The sequence below is a fragment of the Ochotona curzoniae genome, unplaced genomic scaffold (assembly GCF_017591425.1).
Source record: "Ochotona curzoniae isolate NIBS_2020 unplaced genomic scaffold, NIBS_Ocur_1.0 scaffold_4701, whole genome shotgun sequence".
Taxonomy (NCBI): domain Eukaryota; kingdom Metazoa; phylum Chordata; class Mammalia; order Lagomorpha; family Ochotonidae; genus Ochotona; species Ochotona curzoniae.
This window is the reverse complement of record NW_024467122.1, coordinates 39966633-39987735: the sequence shown is the minus strand read 5'-3', so window position 1 is coordinate 39987735 and position 21103 is coordinate 39966633. Positions and strand designations below refer to the sequence as shown.

The 21103-nt window shown below is 46.3% G+C and overlaps 2 protein-coding genes across 9 annotated transcripts in view; one reads left to right on the top strand and one right to left on the bottom strand.

The window, feature by feature from the left end:
* Positions 1–18053, bottom strand: part of ACIN1 (apoptotic chromatin condensation inducer 1) — a 31692-nt gene extending 13639 nt beyond the window's left edge. For 4 of the 8 annotated variants that reach the window (XM_040969914.1, XM_040969917.1, XM_040969915.1 and 1 more), the window contains exons 1-8: positions 17628–17803; positions 16166–16231; positions 14221–14332; positions 13709–13840; positions 8049–8137; positions 3181–4407; positions 2516–2734; positions 2000–2115 (exon numbers count right to left, since the gene is read on the bottom strand). In XM_040969914.1, coding sequence (XP_040825848.1) covers positions 2000–2115; positions 2516–2734; positions 3181–4407; positions 8049–8137; positions 13709–13840; positions 14221–14332; positions 16166–16231; positions 17628–17765 — 2099 coding nt within the window. In that variant the 5' untranslated portion in view covers positions 17766–17803. Of the gene's footprint in view, positions 1–1999; positions 2116–2515; positions 2735–3180; positions 4408–8048; positions 8138–13708; positions 13841–14220; positions 14333–16165; positions 16232–17627 lie in introns of all 8 variants that reach the window. The other 4 variants (XM_040969920.1, XM_040969921.1, XM_040969916.1 and 1 more) reach the window with 3 other exon arrangements.
* On the top strand, positions 17773–20046 carry CUNH14orf119 (chromosome unknown C14orf119 homolog). Its single transcript, XM_040969924.1, has 2 exons — positions 17773–18275; positions 19609–20046. The coding sequence occupies exon 2, from the start codon at positions 19610–19612 to the stop codon at positions 20036–20038; it is 429 nt and encodes a 142-aa protein (XP_040825858.1). The 5' UTR covers positions 17773–18275; position 19609; the 3' UTR covers positions 20039–20046.
* Positions 20047–21103: the final 1057 nt, after the last annotated feature.

Sequence of the window (21103 nt, the reverse complement as noted above, 5' to 3'; positions counted from 1 at the left end):
TATTGCCCCTCTGCCCTGCCTTTTTAAAACATGTGACGTCATGTTGAGACTTTCAAACTAAGGTTAAGCTACAAGCGGTATTTTCCAATTAGCACTGTTGACCCCACTTTTAAAACTGGCCAGGGACCTAACCGGCTGCCAGGCTGAACACCAACACACTGGAGGCAGACCGGCCAGAGAGAGTGTGGTGCATCAGTTGCAGCAGGGCCTCCTGAGGTGCAGATATACTTCCTAAAGATTCATTTACCTAATCCACTGCCAAAGCAATCCAGAGTTTAGGCCCTGGGCATGTTTTTTGGTCAGGGTATCAAAGAGACATCTGGCGATCAGGCAGAAGGAAAGCAGTTAAGAGAGATATGTGTAATCTATTCCTGAACGTCAACTCCATTTTTAATCTATAGGGTGCTTCAGTGTTGCCTGGGCAACAAGGGGCCTCTTGGTATTTGCCCGTTGTACCACTTTGCCCATCACCATGTCAGAATCATGTGACCAGATTATCCCAGTCATAAAATGAAGATGAAAGCCACATTTACCTGGGGAGGAAAACTCTCAATATAATTCCAAGCTTCATTCATCCTGGACTTGTACGGAAAAGTCCAGAAGTTAGAGTGCTTCACAACAACAAAAATACCTTTCTGTCGTTATGATTCAAGGACTCCTAGACTTTTAAAGCTGGCAATGAGCTTTTCGGAAAACTGCTTGCTTCTCCAGGTGCAAAGAAGGCAGTTCCTTGGGCCATTTAGTAGAGACTGTCAATAACACTGAAGCTGCCAGCAGACGAAAGTACCCACACAGGACAGTGGTGGCGGGGTTGGGAGAAGGGGAGGTAATAGGCCTGGCTGAAGGACATGGAAGGGAAGATGTCACACCATTTCCTCATCGATGGTGTAGCTGGGGAATCCGCTGAGTTCTCACTTTATGATCCTAGAAGAAAAACCCTTTCCAAAGGATAATGGACCCATCCCAAAAGGAAAAAACTTTTCCAAGGAAGTGAACTTTTGGATTTCAAACCAAAAATGTAATGGCCACAAGATGGCAGCAGAGACAAGCATATTAGAATGAACAGTTTGGGATGGAGATCCCTGGGCAAAAGCTATATACATCAAGGAGCAGAAAATTACTGAAGTCACAAAGCAATGAGTTAATAAGTCATGTCAGCTGCCCACCGCCCCCCGCCTCTCCTGCAAACCAGAGTTAAAAGACTGGCAGAAATTCTTAGAAAAGTATAAATTATAAAACTATTCCATATAGGGGAAAATGTAGTCTTGGTGTTAAGATGACCTGAAAACAAGGATGGAACTATTACAGGCCAGCTGTCCACAGAGGACATTCTCTAGAGCAGCTCGAGATGCCGATGTCCAAGAGCCAAGCAATCTCACATTCATAATACTTCACATTTGCAGTTCCCATGAGACTCTGAAGGCAGGAATTTTTGCAATGGTTTTTTTTTTAGAACACAGTTCAAAATAATAAGCAGCATAATCATTTAATTACAAGTTGAATCTAACGTAGCTTTTTGTAAGACTTACGGATTTAAAAAATCTGTATTAATTATATAAAAGATAAGTTTAATCACAGATCAACCAAAAGGATTTCAGATTTTGCTGTGCTGTACACTATATGTAAGAGTTAAGTTGGTCAGACTGTAGTGTTCTTTAAAGACCCTCAATATGTAGGAAAACGTGCTCCTGGCTCCAATGGTGCTGGTCAATGTGAGGTGAGGATTGAGTCCGGAGACCTGGAGTCAGCTCCTTACTCTGCCAGGGAGCTACTGTGGCTAGAGGATTCCAGTGTGTTTTCCTCACTTCTCAGACACACTACCTTGAAAGAGTTCTGGGGATAGGTCCTGGTACAATAACCAGGTATGGTTTTTGTCCAAGTAAAACTCTGTATTCCTGTTGTAAACACAACAGGACTGTCTAGAGAGCATAGGGACCCTAAGGAGCAGTCTCCCCGACTTATTGTTCCTGTTACACCCCAGTGGAGACGGATCACTTACCCAGTGTGACGAATCCTTCCCGATCCTGGCAGGCGAGAGGGCTGGGTTTCAGAGGTCTGGGGCTGTGTGGCAGCTGGTGGCTCTGCCTCTTCAGCTTCACACTTCTTTGGGCTCCCCTGTCAGGTAACAGCAAACACAGATAGCAAAGCACTTAAATCTGCTTAATTCCTTTGCTTCAATCTGCAGCTGGACAACGGCAGGACAAGCTGTACATAGTACCAGCTGCCAGCTCCATGTGTAGCCCCTCTGCATCTGCCTGTTTTAGAACATGGGATGGAATACGGCTTAAAGATGCATATTTGAAGAAGCTCCAGGACAGTGATCTATTAGAATTCTTTTTTGAGAGAACTGAAAAAAGGAGTTAGGCAGACAAAAAGTGTGCTGAGGAAAAACCAACGCAGAGTACCCTGCTGTTTTGCCCCGGGCACAACTTTCCTGACCCAGAGAGCCTACGTGAGGCAAACAGCACTCCCAGTACTCCTCCACCTCCCTCCAGAGAGGGTCCTAGGAGCCTACCCGCTCCGGCTGTAACCTCTGGGTCATGTGCTTTTCCACTGGCTCAGGCTGGCTCCGATGCCTCACTGGGGTGGACGATGAGGAGGGGGACATCCTGTCCTTTGGCTCAAGGACTTGTGGTTGCGGCAAGGGTGGAGCTGCATTCTCCTGGCCAGAAGGCGGATCTTTGGTTTCCACGAAGCTGGTGCTGCTATCCCTCGAGACGCCAGGGCTCAGGGACTGAAGAATGAAACACACACGAAGGAAAATTATGTGGTATATATTCAGCAGATCACTGGGTTTTCCAACTGCTGCTGACCCCTATATACTACTCTGGATCTTTGTGGCCCCATGTTCCTTCCTGAGCTCCTGTTCTCCCTTGCCTGTTTCTTAGGTTCCATCCATATGCTAGGCACCAGAATACACACAGAAAGACATGCTATATCCTACAGAAGTTTCCATCTAGGGAAGAAGGGTCATGGGTCTCAACATGCTGTCTCTGGACTCAAAGGGACCCACTGAGAATGAAAACCAGCCCCATTTATCATCAATGAACTGAACACTAGATTCTGAAGTCAGGAGAAAGTTTGTCCTGTACCTGTCAGGGATCACAACAGTCCTCCTGGGGAGAGGAGACACTGGCACACACAGAAAGAACATCAACGCATCCAGGTTCTCATACTCACTTTTCTGCTGTTGCTTGATGCTGACCGGGAGCGGGAACGGGAGCGGGACTCTGACGTGGATCTGGAGCCCATCTTGGGGCTACCACGAGGGTTGGTGTGAGCATGTGCCTGGGACCCATCTCTCTGCTTGGATCTTGGAGGTGAGTGAGATGGAGAGCCTGAACTGTCAGGAGAGCGAGATCTGGACCTAGAACTGGAGGATGAAGATGATGACGACCGGCTGGAGGATGAATCAGTTGACTGTTGCAATCTGCAACCCAGAAGAGGATGCGAAGCCCTCCTGCCTTCCTTCTGTTCCAAAGATTGCTCAGAGATCCCTTTGGGCAGTGCTAACTCCTGGATTTTTAGAGGGAGTGGCTGAGCAGATTTTTCTGACTCAGTCTCAAGAACCTTCTGGGCTGAGTATGGAGTTGGTGTGCTTTTCTGAGCTGGAGGCAGGACACTCTCCTTGGGCACTTGCTCTGCAGGAGATTCTGCTTTGGTGTCTGCAGGACTTGATGAAGGAGAGAGGCTTCCCACCAATCGGACAGGACGCTGAGATGTTAACAGCTCCCTGTTCTCAGCATCCTTCTTAAGAGGCGACAACTGCATGAGGACAGGGGGTGCCGGGCCTTCCATGGGCTCAGCCTCTTCTTCACTCTGGAGTTGAGTGGGAGGTGGCGAAGCTGCTTCCTTGGTGAGTAAAGGTGGTGGCGTCTCCTCCTCACTGACCGTTAGCCCTGGTGGTAGCACAGGAGGCGCCTTCTCCAGATCTTCAGTCAGGCGAGGAGGGGAAGGCGATTTCGATTTTGCCTCCAAGCCCTGTAAAGGTTTTATTTCTCTTTCTTCCTCAAGGGGAGAAGTCGTTCTCTGCTCTCTTTCCTGCTGCTGTCGTGCTAGATGACTTCTTCTGGCCTCATCCTGGGATCTGGTAACCCGGCCACCTCTCTCTACAGCCCCTTGCTCATGGGACATGATGGGTTTGGATCTCTCATCCACTACCTCCTCTGGCTTGGCAATGGGCATCTCTTCGCCCTCTTCTTCCTTGAACTGTTTTAAGACTGGTGCTTCCCTAGATTTTTGTCCTTCTGCATTTTCTTCCTCTTCATCATCTTCCTCCACCTCCTCCTCCTCTTCTTCCTCCTCTGTTTTCAAATTTCGATCTGTTCTAACCCTCAGATTTCTAGAAGGCGCTTCCTGATCTTCTTCCTCCTCAGCAGCCTGGCTGCATTCTTTTGCAGCTCTTGCCTAGAAGGAAAGATAGATAATGGTCCAAATCTATCCACAACTGGCAGAAGAGAAAAAGGTGGCTGGCAAGGTGGCATAGCAGTCCTGATCCATGTTGCCAGCATCCTATATGAGTGCCAGTCCATGTGCCAGCTCCCAGTTACTGGCATGGGAAAGCAGTGGAAAACAACCAAGTCCTGCTTCCCTGCACCAATGCAAGAACTGGAAAAACCTCGTGGCCCCAGCTTTGGACCAGTTTAGCTATGGCTACTGTGGCCATTTGGGAGAGTAAACCAGTAGATGAAACATCTCTCTCTGGTCTCCCTTCCTGTAACTCTGCCTTTCAAATAAATAAATAAAATCTTTCAAGGAAAAAAAAAAAAAGAGAAGAGAAGATGTGACTCTGTCAACCTGTCTTTCAGGTAAAATAAATAAAACTTTAAAAAAAGAAAAATAAAACAATATCTCAATGAAAGATACCCCTAAGGAAGTCAATGATAACTTTTTCCACAAGAGATATGTGGCAGTACATAATGACTAATATGTAACTAAAGCTTTCAAATAAGGAAATCTTAAAAGAAAGCAGCCTACTAACTTTCATATATATGTATTTTTTAATTTATATATTTTAAACATTTATTTATTCTTAAATATTTATTTTTTTATTTTTATTATTGGAAAGTCAGATATACAGAGAGGAAGAGAAAGACAGAGGGAGATCATCTGTCCAATAATTCTCCAAGTGACTGCAAGAGCTGGAGCTGAGTCGATCTGAAGCCAGGAGCCAGAGGCCTCCTCTGGGTCTAACACGTAGGTGCAGGGTCCCAAGGCTTTGGGCTATCCTCAACTGTTTTTTCAGACCAAAAACAGGGAGCTGGATGGGAAGCAGGGCCACAGGGACACGAAGTGGCGACCATATGGGATCCCAGTGCATTCAAATTGAGGACTTTAATTGCTAGGTTGCCGCGCTGGGCCCTAAAAATGTATTTATTAGGATTTATTTATTTTTATTGGAGAGTCAGATATACAGAGAGAAGTTCCATCCACTGGTTCACTCCCCAAGTGGCCAGAACAGCTCGCTGAAGCTGAGCCAATCCGAAGCCAGGAGCTTCTTCTGGGTTAAACATGTAGATGCAGGGTCCGAAGGCTTTGGGCCATCTTTGATTGTTTTCCCAGGCCACAAACAAGGGGCTGGATGGGAAGTGAAGTCTCCAGGATAAAAACCAGCACCCATATGACATCCCAGTGCTTGGTGAGGACTTTAGGCACCAGGCTACTGTGCCAGGGCCCAATCTTTTTTCATTTTTATTGGAAAGGCAGGTATACAGAGAGAAGATAAGAGAGAAGATCGCTGGTTCATTCCCCAAGTGGCTGCAATGGCCGGATCTAGGCCGATATAAAACCAGGAACCAGGAGCTTCCTCCAGGTCTCCCACGTGTGTGCAGGGTCCCAAGGCTATGGACTATCTTCCTCTGCTTTCCCAGGCCATAAGTAGGGAGCTGAAGAGAAGTGAAGCAGCAGGGATATGAACTGCCATTGATAGAGGATCCATGCACATGCAAGGTTAGGATATAACCACTGAGCCAGGCACATTTTTGAATTTTTAAAAAAGATTTATTTATTTTTATTGGAAAGGCAGATATAGAGAGAGGAGAGACAGAGAGGAAGATCTTCCATCCAATGATCCACTCCTCAAGTGACCACAGAGGCTGGTACTGTGCTGATCTGAAGCCAGGAGCCTCTTGCAGGTCTCCCATGTGGGTGCAGGGTCCCAAGGCCTTGGGCCATCCTGGACTGCTTGGCCAGGCCACAAACAGGGAGCTGGATGGGAAGTGGGGCCGCTGGGATTAGAACTGGCGCCCATTTGGGATCCTGGCACATGCAAGGCAAGGACTTTAACCACCATGCCATCGCACCAGGCCCCATTTTTGGATATTTTTAAAGAAATAAAAATCCAGGGGCCTGGCACCATGGCCTAGCAGCTAAAGTTCTCGCCTTGAAAGCACCAGGATCCTATATGGGCACCAGATCTAATCCCAGCAGCTCCACTTCTGATCCAGCTCCCTGCTTGTGGCCTGGGAAAGCAGTCGAGGATGGCCCAAAGCTTTGGGACCCTGCACCCACATGGGATAACCGGAAGAGGTTCCTGGATCCTGGCTTTGGATCAGCATAGCATTGGCCGATGTGCTCACTTGGGGAGTGAATCACTGGACGGAAGATATTTCTCTCTGTTTCTCTCTGTCTCCCCTCCTCTCTATATATTTTTCTGACTGTGCAATAAAAATAAATAAATCCTAAAAATCAGAGCCTGCCTTGGTAGCCTAGTCTTGAGAGTTACTGGGAGTCGCTTGCACTGATTTATGTGGCCAAGTGTCTGGTGAGCAGGATTGAGATGGGTTCCAACACCCACTGGTTTGTGTAGAAGACAGGGCTCGAGGCAGAACTGACCCAGCAATCACAACCACCAGCACATGCATAGGCTGACAGGGGTTACAGTCTGTGCCAGACCCTGTACTGCCAAGAATTTGGTCTGGATTACTTCAGATGAAGTTTCTTTGTGGATCCCCCCAATTGAACTGCTGGACTCAGAACCCCAACCATGAACAGAATTGTAGATTCCAAGGTCTGACCATGGAGTCCATGTATCAAAGCTGAGCCTCCTCAGTGTCACAGATGGAGCAGTGGACAGCATATCCAGGTGCACATGGAGAATATGGCAGTACATTGGAGCCTGCAGAGGACACCTGGTACCACAACAGAGGACAGAAGGAATCGATCAACTAGCCCAGCCAAGGGTAGGCAATGAAAATTTGAGCAAGTGGAGATGCTAAGGTGGACTATGTCAGCCAGTAGATTCTGAAGACATTTCATCATGCATGAAATGGCAAGATCGGCAGCAATTAGGAACAGTTGAATTATCGAAACCACTGGAGCAGTGCCCTCGGAGCATGCCTCACATTGGAGACCCTGGGATGGGTGGGAGGATGGATGTGGCTTTTCCCTTTTCTTCTCCCCTTTCCAAAGATACAGGAAGGAAAAAAGGGAATGTGGAAACAATGGTAGCCCTTGACGCTTTGAACCATAACAAACTATGTAAAGATCACCAAAATTAAATTTTTTTTAAAAAAAAACAAAGAAATTGGGCCTGGCACGATAGTTTAACGGTTAAGGTCCTCGCCTTGAACATATCGGGATCCCATATGGGCGCCAGTTCTAATCCTGGAAGCCTTGTTTCCCATCCAGCTTCCTGCTTGTGGCCTGGGAAAGCAGTTGAGGATGGCCCAAACCCTAGGACCCTACACCTGTGTAGGAGACCTGGAAGAAGCTCCTATCTCCTGGCTCTGGATTGGCTCAGCTCTGGCTGTTGCAGCCGTGTAGTGAGAGAATCAGCAGATGAAAGATCTTTTTCTTTGTCTCTCCTCTTTGCTGTAAATCTGATTTTGTAAGAAAAATAAATCCTAAAAATAAATAAATAAAGCTACTTATAAATGTGGGGGTCAAAGTAACTAAATAAAAAACAAACAAACAAAAACAAATACCATGAAAAATATGAGACATAAAATGACTTAGTGATCTAGAGTCCATTTCTAGAAGTGTGAGGAAGAAAGGGAGGAGTTGGCTAACAGGCCCCTAGAGGCGAGCCTGGCTGCTTCTGGAGTCACCTGTCTCACGCGGGAGGAGCGCCTTTCCCCTTTCCTCGGCTTCTCGTCATCAGAGTCACCTTTCTCTTCAGAAACAGAGGAGCCTTTTCCTAGTAAATGAAAGGAAATCAAGTCAGGCTCATGATAGCAGCATTCATTCACAGTTCTCTAAAGTCATAGTTCCCAAAATCAAATAATCCCTGCAGGAGCTGGTCAGGACAGATCTTTAATTTCTTTCCCTCTGTGCTCAAGACAAGATTTTCTATATTCATACATCCAACGCCTTCAGGAACAGTGATAATTCCTGCTGTGCTTGTCTGGAATGTTTTCAAAACCTGTCTTATTCACATCAAACTCCAGTAAAAGTAAAATAACTTCCAAGGACCTTAAATTGTCTAGCAGAGATGTACAAACACAAGTTGGTACACTTCTATAAAGTCTTAATTAGTTTAAGATTTCATCATTTTTATGTCCTTTTTTAGATTGCCTATTGTTACTACTTGTGAGTTTTGACCAAACTTTTGCATCTAAATTTAATTTTTTTGAAAGATTTTTTTCATTGGAAAGGCAGATATAGAGAGAGGAAAAGAGACAGAGAGGAAGATCTTCTGTCCTGTGGTTCACTCCCCAAGTGCCCACAATGGCTGGTGCTGTGCCAATCTGAAGCCAGGATCTTGGAGCTCTTCCTGGTCACCCCCGCGGGTGCAGGGTCCCAAGGCTTTGTGCCATCCTTGACTGCTTTGCCAGGCCACAAGCAGGGAGCTGGATGGGAAGCAGGGCCGCCGGGATTAGAACTGGAGACCATATGGAATCCTGGTGTGTGCAAGGTGAGGACTTTAACCACCATGCTATTGCATTTTGCACCGGGCCCATATATTTAACTTGTACAATTACAAAGTCAAAAATAAGTAATTAGATGAGTGGTATTCAGGCACTGAAGTTCCCAGATCATTTTAAGCAACCCGGACAGGGATTCAAAACAGCTTTTTTTTTTTTCTTTTTAAAGATTTATTTATTTTTTTTTAATTGGAAAGTTAGATTTACAGAGAGAAGGAAAGAAAAAGATGTTCCACCTGCTGATGATTCATTCCCCAAATGGCTATAATGGCCGGAGCTGATCTAAAGCCAGGAGCCAGGAGTCTCCCTGGATTCTACTACATGGGTGCAGAGTTCTAAGGATATTTAAAATACTTTAAAATATTATGTTTATGAATTCCATATTTCACTGTTCTCCCAGGCCTTAAGCAGGGAGCTGGATCGAAAGTGGAACAGATGGGACAAGAATTGGGAACCCACATGGGATGCTGGTGCTTGGAGGTGGAGATCAGCCAGTTGAGCTATAGCTCTGGCTCCTGTCACTCTGCTTTTCAAATAACAAATAAATCTTAGTGCAAAAAAAAAAAAAAAAAAAAGTGCCGGGATCCCATACAGATGCCAGTTCTTATTCTAGCTGCTCCACTTCCCATCCAGCTCCCTGCTTGTGGCTTGGGAAAGCAGTTGAGGATGGTTCAAAGCCTTGAGACCCTGCATCCGCGTGGGAGACTCAGAAGAAGCTCCAGGTTCCTGGCTTTAGATCAGCTCTGGTTATTGTGGCCACTGGAGAGTAAACCAAAGGATGCAGATCTGTCTCTCCTTCTCTCTGTAAATCTGCCTTTCCAATAAAATAAATCTTTAAATAAATAAAAACAAAATGAAATAAAAATGAGTGCTATGGCACAGGAGGTTAAGCCTCTGTCTGAGGTGCCAGCATCCCATACTGGCACTGGTCTGAGTCCTGGTTGCTCCACTTCTGATCCAGCTCCCTGATAATATGCCTAAGAGAACAGTAAAAGATGGCCCAAGTGCTTGCGCCCTGCACCCATAAGGGAGACCTGGAGGCAGCTCCTGGCTTTGGTCTTGCCCAGTTCTGGCCACTGTGGCCACTTGGGGAGATCTGTCTTTTCCTTCTCTTAAATCTACCTTTCAATACACACACACACACACACACACAAAAGATACAAAAATACCTGGTTCCCTCAGTTTTCAGGCAGGACCGAGGAATTCATAAACATAATATTTTAAAGTTTTTCTCAGGTGTTACCAGCAATTAACAAAATGTTCTAAGAAATATTTTAATGAGACTCTTTTAAAGTGAGAATACAAAGGCTCTCAGGCTAACCAACCCCCAAACTGCTACTGTGATGGTTAACCAGCTCGGGTGACTAGCAGCTGAAGGACTCTGCCTTTCTGTCAGATGCCACGTGTTACCCATGATCTCATTACTGATAGAATCCCAACCACACTGCATCTGGGAACCTGAACAAACTCTCTATCACACTGATCACCAGATCACATCCCAGATGAGGTCAGAAGAAGGAATGTTTAAGAAGAGCACTTAAGGTAAACCTTGTTAGCTGTCCTCTATAATATCCTACACCCATGTTTTCTAATTTAGTTTGATTTTTGTTTAAGTATTTTTCCACCAGTAATTTCAATCTTGCATAGAATCTTGATGATGACAAATAATACTGAAGAAAACTAGCTACCCTCATTCTAAATTTTGGTTTTACAAATCGTTTTTTTGGGCCTGTCGTGGTAGCCTAGCAGCTAAAGTCCTTGCCTTGCATGCACCAGGATCCCAAATGGGCACCAGTTCTAATCCTAGAAGCTCCACTTCCTATACAGCTTCCTGCTTGTGGCCTGGGAAAGCAGTCAAGGACAGCCCAAAGCCTTGGGACCCTGCACCCACGTGGGAGACCTGGAAGAAGCTCCTGGCTTTGGATCGGCGCAGCACCAGCCATTGTAATCACTTAGGGAGTGAATCATAGGACAGAGGATCTTCCTCTCTGCCTCTCCTCCTCTCTGTATACCTGCCTTTCCAATAAAAATAAATGAATCTTAAACAAACAAACAAACAAAGCCTTAGTTTTTCTATTTCAGGATCCATTCCTCATTTTCTTTTCTTTTCTTTTTTATTTTTATTGTAAAGTGAGATATACAGAGAGGAGGAGAGAGAGAGACGAAGTGGAGCTGCCAGGGTAAGAACCGGCAACCATATGAGATCCTGGCTCATTCAAGGCGAGGACCTTAGCCACTAGGCCATGCCGCCAGGCCCCATTCCTCATTTTCAAATTACATTTAGAGCCAAGGCAGCCTCTTTCCAAAAATATTCCTCACCGATCATGGCCTCTATTAAGAATTTTAAATAGATCCCTGTCACTTTATTTAGTTTAAAGAAAAAATCTCATACTTACTGGCTCTCTAGCATTGCCCCATCTAACTTTTCATTTATTATTTATTTATTAAACTTTTTTTTTATATGTGAAAGCCAGAGTTACAGAGAGGGAAGGGAGGAGAAACAAAAACATCTTCCAGAGCTCGGCGCAGTGGCCTAGTGGCAAAAGTCCTCGCTTTAAACATGCCAGGATCCCATATGGACACCGGCTCTAATCCTGGCAGCCCCACTTCCCTGCCAGCTCCCTTCTTGTGGCCTGGGAAAGCAGTCAAGGACAGCTCAAAGCCTTGGGATCCTGCACCCACGTGGGACACTCGGAAGAAGCTACTGTCTTTGGATTGGTGCAGTGTCAACTGTTGTGTCCACTTGGGGAGTGAATCATCGGACGGAAGATCTTCCTCTCAGTCTCTCCTCCTGTCTTTATATCCGTCTTTCCAATAAAAACAAATTTTAAAAAATAAATCTTCCATCCACTGGTTCACTCCTCAAATGGCCCAACAGCCAGTGCTGAGCAGATGTGAAGCTGGGAACCAGAAACCCCTCTTGGTCACCATTGTGGTCGCAGGGTCCCAAGGACATGAGCCATCTTCCACTGCCTTTCCAGGAGCATTAGCAGGGATCTGGATGGGAAGTAGAGCAGCTTGTAATGCAAATTGGTGTCCTTAGGGCATCCCAATGTGCAAGTGAAGGATCAGTCTACTACACCACCACATCAGATCCTTTTCCTTTGTTTTTGAAGTGTATTAGTTTAATTTATTTGAAAGGTAATGCATAAACAGAATGAGAGAAACAGAATTCTATCTGCTGGTTCACTCCTCAAATCTACCACCTTTCCATATACCTTTTTAAAATTGTTTCTATGAGTATCTGAACATGACACACCTTACTCTAGCTAGATTAGTCTACTACCTCTCCTTTAAAAATATCAGATTCATGCTGGGTGTTATGGTACTGTGAGTTAAATCATTACTTGGGATTCCTTTGTATTCCATACCAGGGTAACAGTTTGAGCAAGTTCTGGCTGCTCTGCTTCTGACTCAGCTTCCTGTGAATGCATCCTGGGAAGCAGCAGAGGCTGCCTCAAGTGCCCTGGTGCCTGGCTTAGTCCTGGCCATTGCAGCCACTTGGGAATAAATCAGTGAATGAAAGATCTCTCTGGGTAACTCTGACCTTCAAGTAAATAAATTACACTTTAAACAATTATTTTTGACTGCCTTTTATTTGAGAAGAAATACTGACATTTTTCAGATGTGTTTTGCTACGGTGGGCATTTGGCTTAGCAGTTATGCCACTGCTTAGGACTTCCACATTCCACTCCACATCAGAGTGCCCGGTTTAAATCCCTGTTTTTCTGCCTCCAATTCAGCCTTCCTGCTAATGCAGTCCCTGGGGAAGCAGCAGGTATGGGTACCTGGGTCCCTGCCACCCATGCAGGAGACCTGGATTGAGTGCCTGGCCCCTGGCCTTGTCCTGGCTGTCACAGGCATCGCAGACATCACAGAAGATGGGAGATCTCGCTGCCATTCAAAACAAAAGTGCTTTTCTTTTCCTTCCATCTTTTTACAAGTAGCGAAAAAACACAGTGTTGAGGGTGAGGGTCTATTGCTCATATGTGAGAAGAGTGGTCCCAAAGGAACTTACTAATAATTCAACAGTTGGATACTATTAATTTACATTCTAAAAACACTGAACATGGAGAGGACCGTCTGCATTAACAATGATGACCCAAAATACGTATTAACTTACATACTAGCTTCCTTCATCTACCTGTTCACATGTGTCATATACATTTTAAGATACAGTCCTGAAAGTATACTGTCAGTATATCTTAGCTATCTTTACGGATTTCTACACTGCAAAATAAGACACTTATTTCTTATTCACTTTGCATGAACTAATGGTTTGAGTCCCTGTAACATGCTCGCCCATCAGTACCTCACCCCACAATGCCTTAGCATTTAGCACAACCATAAATAATGGTGTAATTAAGCATTATCTATTGCCTCACTGGACTGAAAGTTTCTCTGGACAGACTCATCTTTTTCTGATGTAGTCCTAGAGTCTAGTGCATGCTTGGTAAACAACATAGAAATTTGTTGAATGAATTACAAAATTACAGTCCCTGTTTTGCTCAATTCGGAAAAACAGTGGCATGTGCAACACACGATACATGCAACTAGTGAGGAGACAAAAGAGAGCGGTGACTTAAGTAAGTGTGAAGGCTGAAGACGTCAGGATGAGAAAGAACTATCCTGCTTCACCAGACACTGAGAAGTTAATACAACACGCAGGTGAAAGCGGATTTCAAAAAGGACAGAATTTCCATGAAACACAAATGGCATATACTGACGCCAGAGAATTTCCCTGGAATTTTCATGGTGGCTTGGCGTGAAAGGAGGCTTAACTACCTCCCCCCACCAACTACGCAGGACTGACCCAACAGCGCAGTGGGGAGGGAGATACGTACTGGACGTAGGGCTGGGCGAATGTCTGCTGAGTTCCAGCTCTGGTCTCTCCAGGCTGCTCTGAAAATCAGGAGGTAGCAGCGAAGCCACTCCCTCAGGATGGAGCATCTCGTCCTCCGACTCAGCTGAAGCTTCTGCAAAGCAGGGCGGGAGTGCAGGGCTCAGCGCATGGGGACACGCAGAGGGGCGAGGCACATCAGGAGATCACACACACACTCACTAAGGGGAGAGTTGCACACAAAGAAAAAACTCCCCAGGATTAAGCTCCACCTCATCTAACTGGCAGCTTCATTTACTCAAAATGTTTCCTGTTGGCAGGAATCCTCTAACAAGATGGTCAAATGAAGTGTCCTTTTTCCTGACAAAAGCAAACAGGAACTCAGCTGGCTCCAGAAACTAACAGCAAATAAGTGGCCATCAGACATTCCTGAAACTGCCTAATGAGGCTCCTTGACAAGGACAGGGACACACAGATGAAGCACCTGGCCTCTGAAGCGGCCACCCTGGGACTTACCTTCGAGCTCGGCGGCTTCCCGAGCTTCGCGTTCCAGACGCTGCCTCAGCAGCTCCTGCTGCTTTTCCAGATACTGCTTTATGAAACTGTTCTGGCTCATTTCTTCACCAATCTATGTAGAAGAAATGGAAAAGGGTCTAGGGAAAGAAACCAGCTACAGGAAAGTGTGAACATTCCACAGAACAAAGGCCTACACCTTCTAGCTGGACCCAAGAACAACACCCAACTGCTTTTACAGTAAGGACCGAAACAGTCCTGTAAGTCACAAAAGTGCAGAACTGCATCTGAACTTAAACATCACTTCCAACCAAAGATGCCGATGTGCAAACAACTTAAAAGAAAAATTTCTGTAACTGTGTCTTTTAATTCCTACATTTAAATAATCTGTAACGTTATCTAAATCTGAAGTTTCTTTTCAGTTATGACACAATGGAAAGGGACAAAAATTTAGCAATTCCTCTAAATGTCATTCTCTACCAATCCAGGCAACATTCTGTCAAACTTCCACAAGATTCAAGTATGGTATTTAAAAATCAAATCTAAAAGTAAAATCAAGACACTAAGCATCAGTGAGATACCCACTCTGCTTTGCGACAGAGCTAGGACTTCATTTTCTTTGGATGAAGCATAATCCTTGGTACAATACCTAAACTCTAGAAGCTCAGCCTTTCTCCCTATAACATGGATCCCATTTCTGCCTTCCAGCTTTCTTTTTCCCTTGCAATCATCTTAGTATGTTCTACTGGAGGGCAAAAAAAAAAAAAAAAAAAAAAAAAAAAAAAAAGGGAAAACAAAATCTGAGTAAGCACTTCCCATTCCTAAGCATATTAAGTGCTTGTTTTCACCTACAGCAGAAACGAGTCTCTGGGTGCTCAACTGACAGGAATGAAGCCTGGGGCTGCATCTATCAGAGAACACACAAGTTTGCTGCAAACGGTAAACTGACTAACTTAGGCAGCTCTTATCCTCCGTGAAGTACTTAGCTAAAACCTCTGGAAGTTGGCTGGATGATCCTTACAGCCTAATAAGGTGACAACAGGGGAATAAAAAGGCTCTCGTTTTCCACAGTACCCCGGGACTTCATCTGGCAATGGTGCTGCACACCACTGCTTTAATAAAGACCTAGATTTTTCCTCTAAGAGCATGGTACATATTATACTGAGGTGATTTTTAAATCGAAAGGGACCTTAAGAGATTGTGCATTCTAAGAATTGTTTGTAACTGTAGAATGGTTTCTTCAAAGCAACTCTCAAGCAGAACTTGGTAGATAGTAGATCTAATCTAATGTAAGAGGGAGTAGGAATCTTGTTTACTTGGAATTAAGCATCCATCTTCCCTAGTGTGCCCCTCCCCCAACAGCAGCTGCACAAAAGCCCAACAACTACAAACCTAACTCAACATTTTTTCATGTTACAGATAAGGAATCGGAGGAAACTGCAGCCTCCAGAGGCTAAGATTCTTGTAACAGAGCTATTAGTGATGTTTAGGAGTCATATACCATTCGTAACAGTGGGTGATCTACAAAGACTTGCATTCTTGGAAAAAAATAATCTGTCAACCAAGAATTCTGGATGAGCCAAGTATTTTCCTACACAGCCTACTGGTGGGCTACTTTGTATCTACATTCAAAAACATTAACTACTAAACCAATGGTAACTGAATGACTTCTGATCCCCTGCCACACTTTACCAGAGCCTCACCTTTCTGCACACACCATTTTCATTTTAACAGTTACACTCCTTTGATTTTGTTCTTTAGTCCATACCCTTGTACAAAATAGGGCTTGATTAGAATTGAGTGCCCTGCTATGAGAATATTTCAAACCTAGGGACCTTGCAAAAATCTTGGTGAGGGACTAAGCATCAAACGTACAACACCGTGCCCATCCTTCCAGGTGTACGCACATCCAAACAGCCCACTCCATCTACCAGGCCTCCTCTCTTACCTGGGAGTTTGGTTGGAATGCAGCATGGGGTGTTGAGTGTTTCTGTAAATTTTCTAGCATTAGAGCCTGGTATAGAGAAGGGCAAAAGTCAGAAACTAGGAGAAAAATACCAGAAAGACCCACTACCCCTTCCCCCCCACTTTTTGATTTGATGCAATGCCTTAAAGGTACACTTAAACCATACACCTTTTCCAGGAACCTGAAAGACCTTTCTAGTACCATTCTCATTCATCTTCAGAAGGCCTTCAAGGGTAGTCATGGTGACTGCTCCTGAGTGGAGGGATGTGCAGGCACCTAGACACTCAATGACCCGGCCAGGTCATCAGACTGATGACAGTGACAGCAGTAGGACTACAGCCTTTATTAACCTCTGAACTCGGGACTCCCACCTCTTATAAATCCAATGGGGCAGGGAACATCAAACACACAAAACAGCTTTAAATACATGAAGCCGAGGCCAGGTGCGCAGTTTGGTTTCACTGAGTTACGGGGTCTAACTGTGACCCAGGATTCGAGCTACTTGAATGAGTTTGTGTAATTTCTAGCAGAGGGATGCTGAGACTTAGCATGTTTCCGAGATTTTCAAAGAAGTCACGGAAGAAAAGGACTATTGCAGACCCGGTACTCTGTGGCTTGCCCTCATCCACACCCCCCACTCAAAACCGCCAGCTTCTGTACCAGCAACGGTCTGCGACTCTCTCAACCCCTAGCCGCAAAATCCGCACTACCTGCCACGTATGCTAATGAACTCTAATCAAAACCGGACACATCCTCCTCTCACTCCGTCCACACCAAGCCTATACACACGGTTCAGTAGCTCACGACAAACCCACCCTAACCTGCTCAAGCCCATCCAAATCCCTCAACGTAAACCAACTGCTCTCACCACTCTCAACGGTATTCACCAAACTCTCACCCACCCAAACTGCTCCTGGATTTCCTACAGCCACCCCTGGCTTCAAATCCAGGTTTCCCTTCAGCTCACTCCCTCTCTCACCAGGCAGACATTTTATCCCACCCCAACCCTCAGCTGGCAGACACCGCCAGCACATCCACCCCCTCCACCCAGCTATACCCCTAACTCCGACCCAGCCCAACTCGCCCCCGGCAGGCCAGCAACGCCGGTGGTAGTAGTGGGATTTAACTCCTTCTGCAGCGCATGCGCCGAGGCCACAGACACAAACAAGGAGGGGGTGGGGGAAGGAGGAAGGAGCTTAAGACACTCCGGGAGAGTAGCGCGCGCCCTCCCATTTTGGGCTCGCGCCGCTGCCGTTAAGGCGGGAACGGGCGCGATCTCCGCTCCAGCGCGAGCCGCACCAACCACCGTGCGCGCGGGGAGGAAAGCTCGCGCTGGCGGCCTCGGAGCTCGCGCCGAGCCCGGACACTGCGCCTGCGCCGCGGCACAGACTCGTCTCTACCGGGTCCGCTCCCCTCCGACACCCCGGTAATGCCGACTCCTCACCCCTTTGAGCCGTTTAACCAGGGCACTCTTCTGCCCGCTCTTGGCTAGGCCTCGCTGCTCCAGTGCGGCCTTCAGGTCGGTCACCCGCAACGCCTGAAGAGGCTTCCCGTCCAGAGTCACCTCCTCCAGCTCCGCCATCTTGCGTGAGGTACTCGGGTCCGTCCCGACGGCTTCGGGCATCTTCGGTAATTTCCGCCAACGCCCTTCGAACCGATCGAGCTGGTCCCGCCCACTGCCTTAGTCTACGCCTCGATTACCACTCAGCACTCCCCGGGTTCTTCCGTAACTATTCGGGTGTTTCCGTTTTCTCGTCGGCGCCAATCGGTTCTTCCTATCCGTCCTGCTGCTCCCCCTCCCGCGGCCTGCTTTCAGGCTCGGTTATCTTCGTTTTGACGAAGCTTTGACTCGAAGGTGTTCGGAAGCGCTCGAGGCTAATATAACCATAATCGGACGTGCTCGGCTGTTTCCGGACCTGTCGCTGGCGCGCTGGGGCGCTTGGGGCTTCGGGGTTGGTCCCGTACCGGAAGTGCGTGGGCAGCCGGGCTGGCCCTGTTTAGGATTTTCAGGAAACGTGGAAGCGGCTGCGGCAGCCGGATTCTAAAGGACTCTCGGGACGATCTCCGGGGACGCTTTGAGAGGAAACGGGAGGTAAGCAAAGCAGCAGGCTCTCTTCGGGTCGGGTTGCACTCCATGTTTGCGGGCTACCTTAGTAGGAAAAGCTTCTCGTTTGCTTACGGAAACCATCTCCCCCCTCCCCCCCCCGTGCCCTGAATTCCTGCCATATCCCCGTTTAAGGTTACGTTGCTATTTTGAGGAGGTAGTAAATGTTATATTAAACATAAAAGTTGGTTATAGGATGTGAATTGCCATGCAGCAGTACTCGTGTGCATAGATCAGAATTTTTTGCACCAAAGTTAATCTTAACTTTTTTCAAAAAAACTTTTAAAGATTTATTTTATGTTTATTTGAAAGGCAGATTTTGCTGAGAGAAGGAGAGACATAGAGAAGGGTCTTCCATCTGCTGGTTCACTCCCCAAGTGACCACAACGGCCAGAGCTGAGCTGAACCGAAGCCAGGAGCCAGGAGCTCTTCCGGGTCTCCCACAGGCAGGGAGCTGGATGGGAAGTAGGGCTGCTAGGACACAAACTGGCATCCAAATGGGATCTCAGCTCATGCAAGGCGAGGACTTTAACCACTAGGCTACCACGCCAGGCCCTAAACTTACCTTTCTGTGGACGCTTTCAAGTGCTGTCGCCTATTAGATCTCTGGGCCAGCGTACCAACTGAACTGTATTTTCAGAGTCTTGTGTAAACTGCTGGCTTTTTATTTCTCCTTGCTGTCTTCAGTGTTAGGTGGGACTTGACCCTCCCTCTGCTCTTTTAATTTTCCCTGGTGCTTTACGGAAAATGTGAGGTAGTGGATATTAGGAAGTTTGGGACATATTTCGTGGGTTCTGTATGCTTCGCGCAGAGGCTGTTTGATTATAGATGATGATTTTGTATGCGTGTGTGTGTCTGTGTGACTGTTTATGGCTCTTGGATGGTCAGTATGTAATCCCTAACTAGCTTCGTGTACTAAATTTACAAGTGTGTATGTTTTTATTTTAGAGTTGTATTGAAACAACAGTGTTTTTTTCTTCATTACCCAAATTGGAACATAGAAGGAGGAGGGAGAGATTGAGCAAGAGATGCTAGTTGCTTCTAGATTCTGTAAAGAAAGAGGGAGTGATTAAGGAAAGGAATGAGTTTGAAGAAGAGAGGAAGGCTGGTGACTATGAAATGCAGTTACTCTCGGGTGACTCCTCTAAGGTAGTTGGACAATATCCTAAATAAAGGACCCAGTTTTCTTGTAAACTCAGTTGATGAGAAGTAATTGTGCCTGTAGCTGCTGATTGAGTGCACTGATTCCTCGGTGCTGGGAAGTTGCATCCTGGCTGGCTGCTCCATCCTGTGCAAGTGTAACAGCACGTTTATGTTTCAGGATGCCGCTGGACTCCTCCTCTTGGTCGCTGCCACTTTCCATGCCTTCGCCCCTGCCCTCGGTCCCACAGGGTGCTGCTGACTCTTCCCCTCCCCCAATGTCTTACATCACCTCCCAGGAGATGAAGTGTGTCCTCCACTGGTTTGCCAGTTGGTCGAGTCCGCAGCGGGAACGTTTCCTACAGGACCTGGTGGCTAAGGCAGTACCGGGGAAGCTGCAGCCGTTGCTCGAGGGTCTGGAGCAGCTCAGCGTGTCTGGGGCCAACCGACCGCCTTGCATCTTCGAGTGCCAGATGCGTCTTTGGGATCAGTGGTTTCGAGGCTGGGCTGAGCAGGAACGCAATGAGTTTGTCAGGCAGCTGGAACTCACTGAGCCAGACTTCGTGGCAAAGTTTTACCAAGCAGTGGCTGCTACTGCTGGGAAGGACTAACCACTGAGCATTCAGATCAAAGAAAGTAACCGCAGCGGATGGGGCAAGGCTGTGACTACACGGCGAGGAGTCGGAGGTGTCCCTTCTGAGGCTGGGGATGTGACCCAGGAGCTGACTAGACCTTGCTGTCCACATGAACACGTCTGTCAGACTGGTGTGAATGTATCCAAGGAAATCCAGATCATCTCTGTCTCATGGTTTGCTTCTTTCTAAGAGATGTCAAACCCTCAAGAATTTGATAGTTGGGCCCAGCGCCATGGCCTAGTGGCTAAAGTCCTCACCTTGAACATGCTGGGATCCCATATGGGCGCCGGTTCTAATCCTGGCAGCTCCACTTCCCTTCCAGCTCCCTGCCTGTGGCCTGGGAAAGCAGTCAAGGACAGGTCAAAGCTTTGGGATCCTGCACCCGCGTGGGAGACCTGGAAGAGGTTCCTGGTTCCTGGCTTCCAATCGGCATAGCACCAGCTGTTGCGGTCACTTGGGGAGTGAATCATTGGACGGAAGATCTTCCTCTCTGTCTCTCCTCCTCTCTGTATATCTGACTTTGTAATAAAAATAAATAAATCTTTAAAAAAAAAAAGAATTTGATAGTTAATTGGCAATTATAAGCAGAAGAAAATCTGTATGTTATAACTCAAGGCCTCCTGCTGGCCCATGAGTAATACAGTCATGGAAAAGTCAAGAGAGGGATACAATTACTTCTTATACACTGTGTGTATTTGAACCCAAATAATAATAATGACCTTTTTCTAAAAGCACATTTTATATTCTTGGAGATGGTAGCAGCATTCCTATTCTGTAAGTTTGTTGTACAATAATGTGAAGATTGACACCCTTTGTAAGGTGAACAGTTTATTTTTTTGTATCAAAATAAAAAATGAACCTTCATAGTCCTAAGGCTCCACCTTTTTTTGTTATTGTTGCTGTTGGAAGATGCAAAGATATCTGGGGGAAGCATTGCAGTGACAGTAAATGTAAGAGCACGCAGTAGATGGATTTTCCAATGAAAGGTAGTTGTCTTCCAAGAAAGGACCCTCTACCCACTCTTTGTCATGCTTCAGGAAA

Coding starts and splice junctions, on each gene's coding strand:
- CUNH14orf119 (XM_040969924.1), top strand. CDS start 19,610: ATGCCGCTGGACTCCTCCTCTTGGTCGCTGCCACTTTCCATGCCTTCG.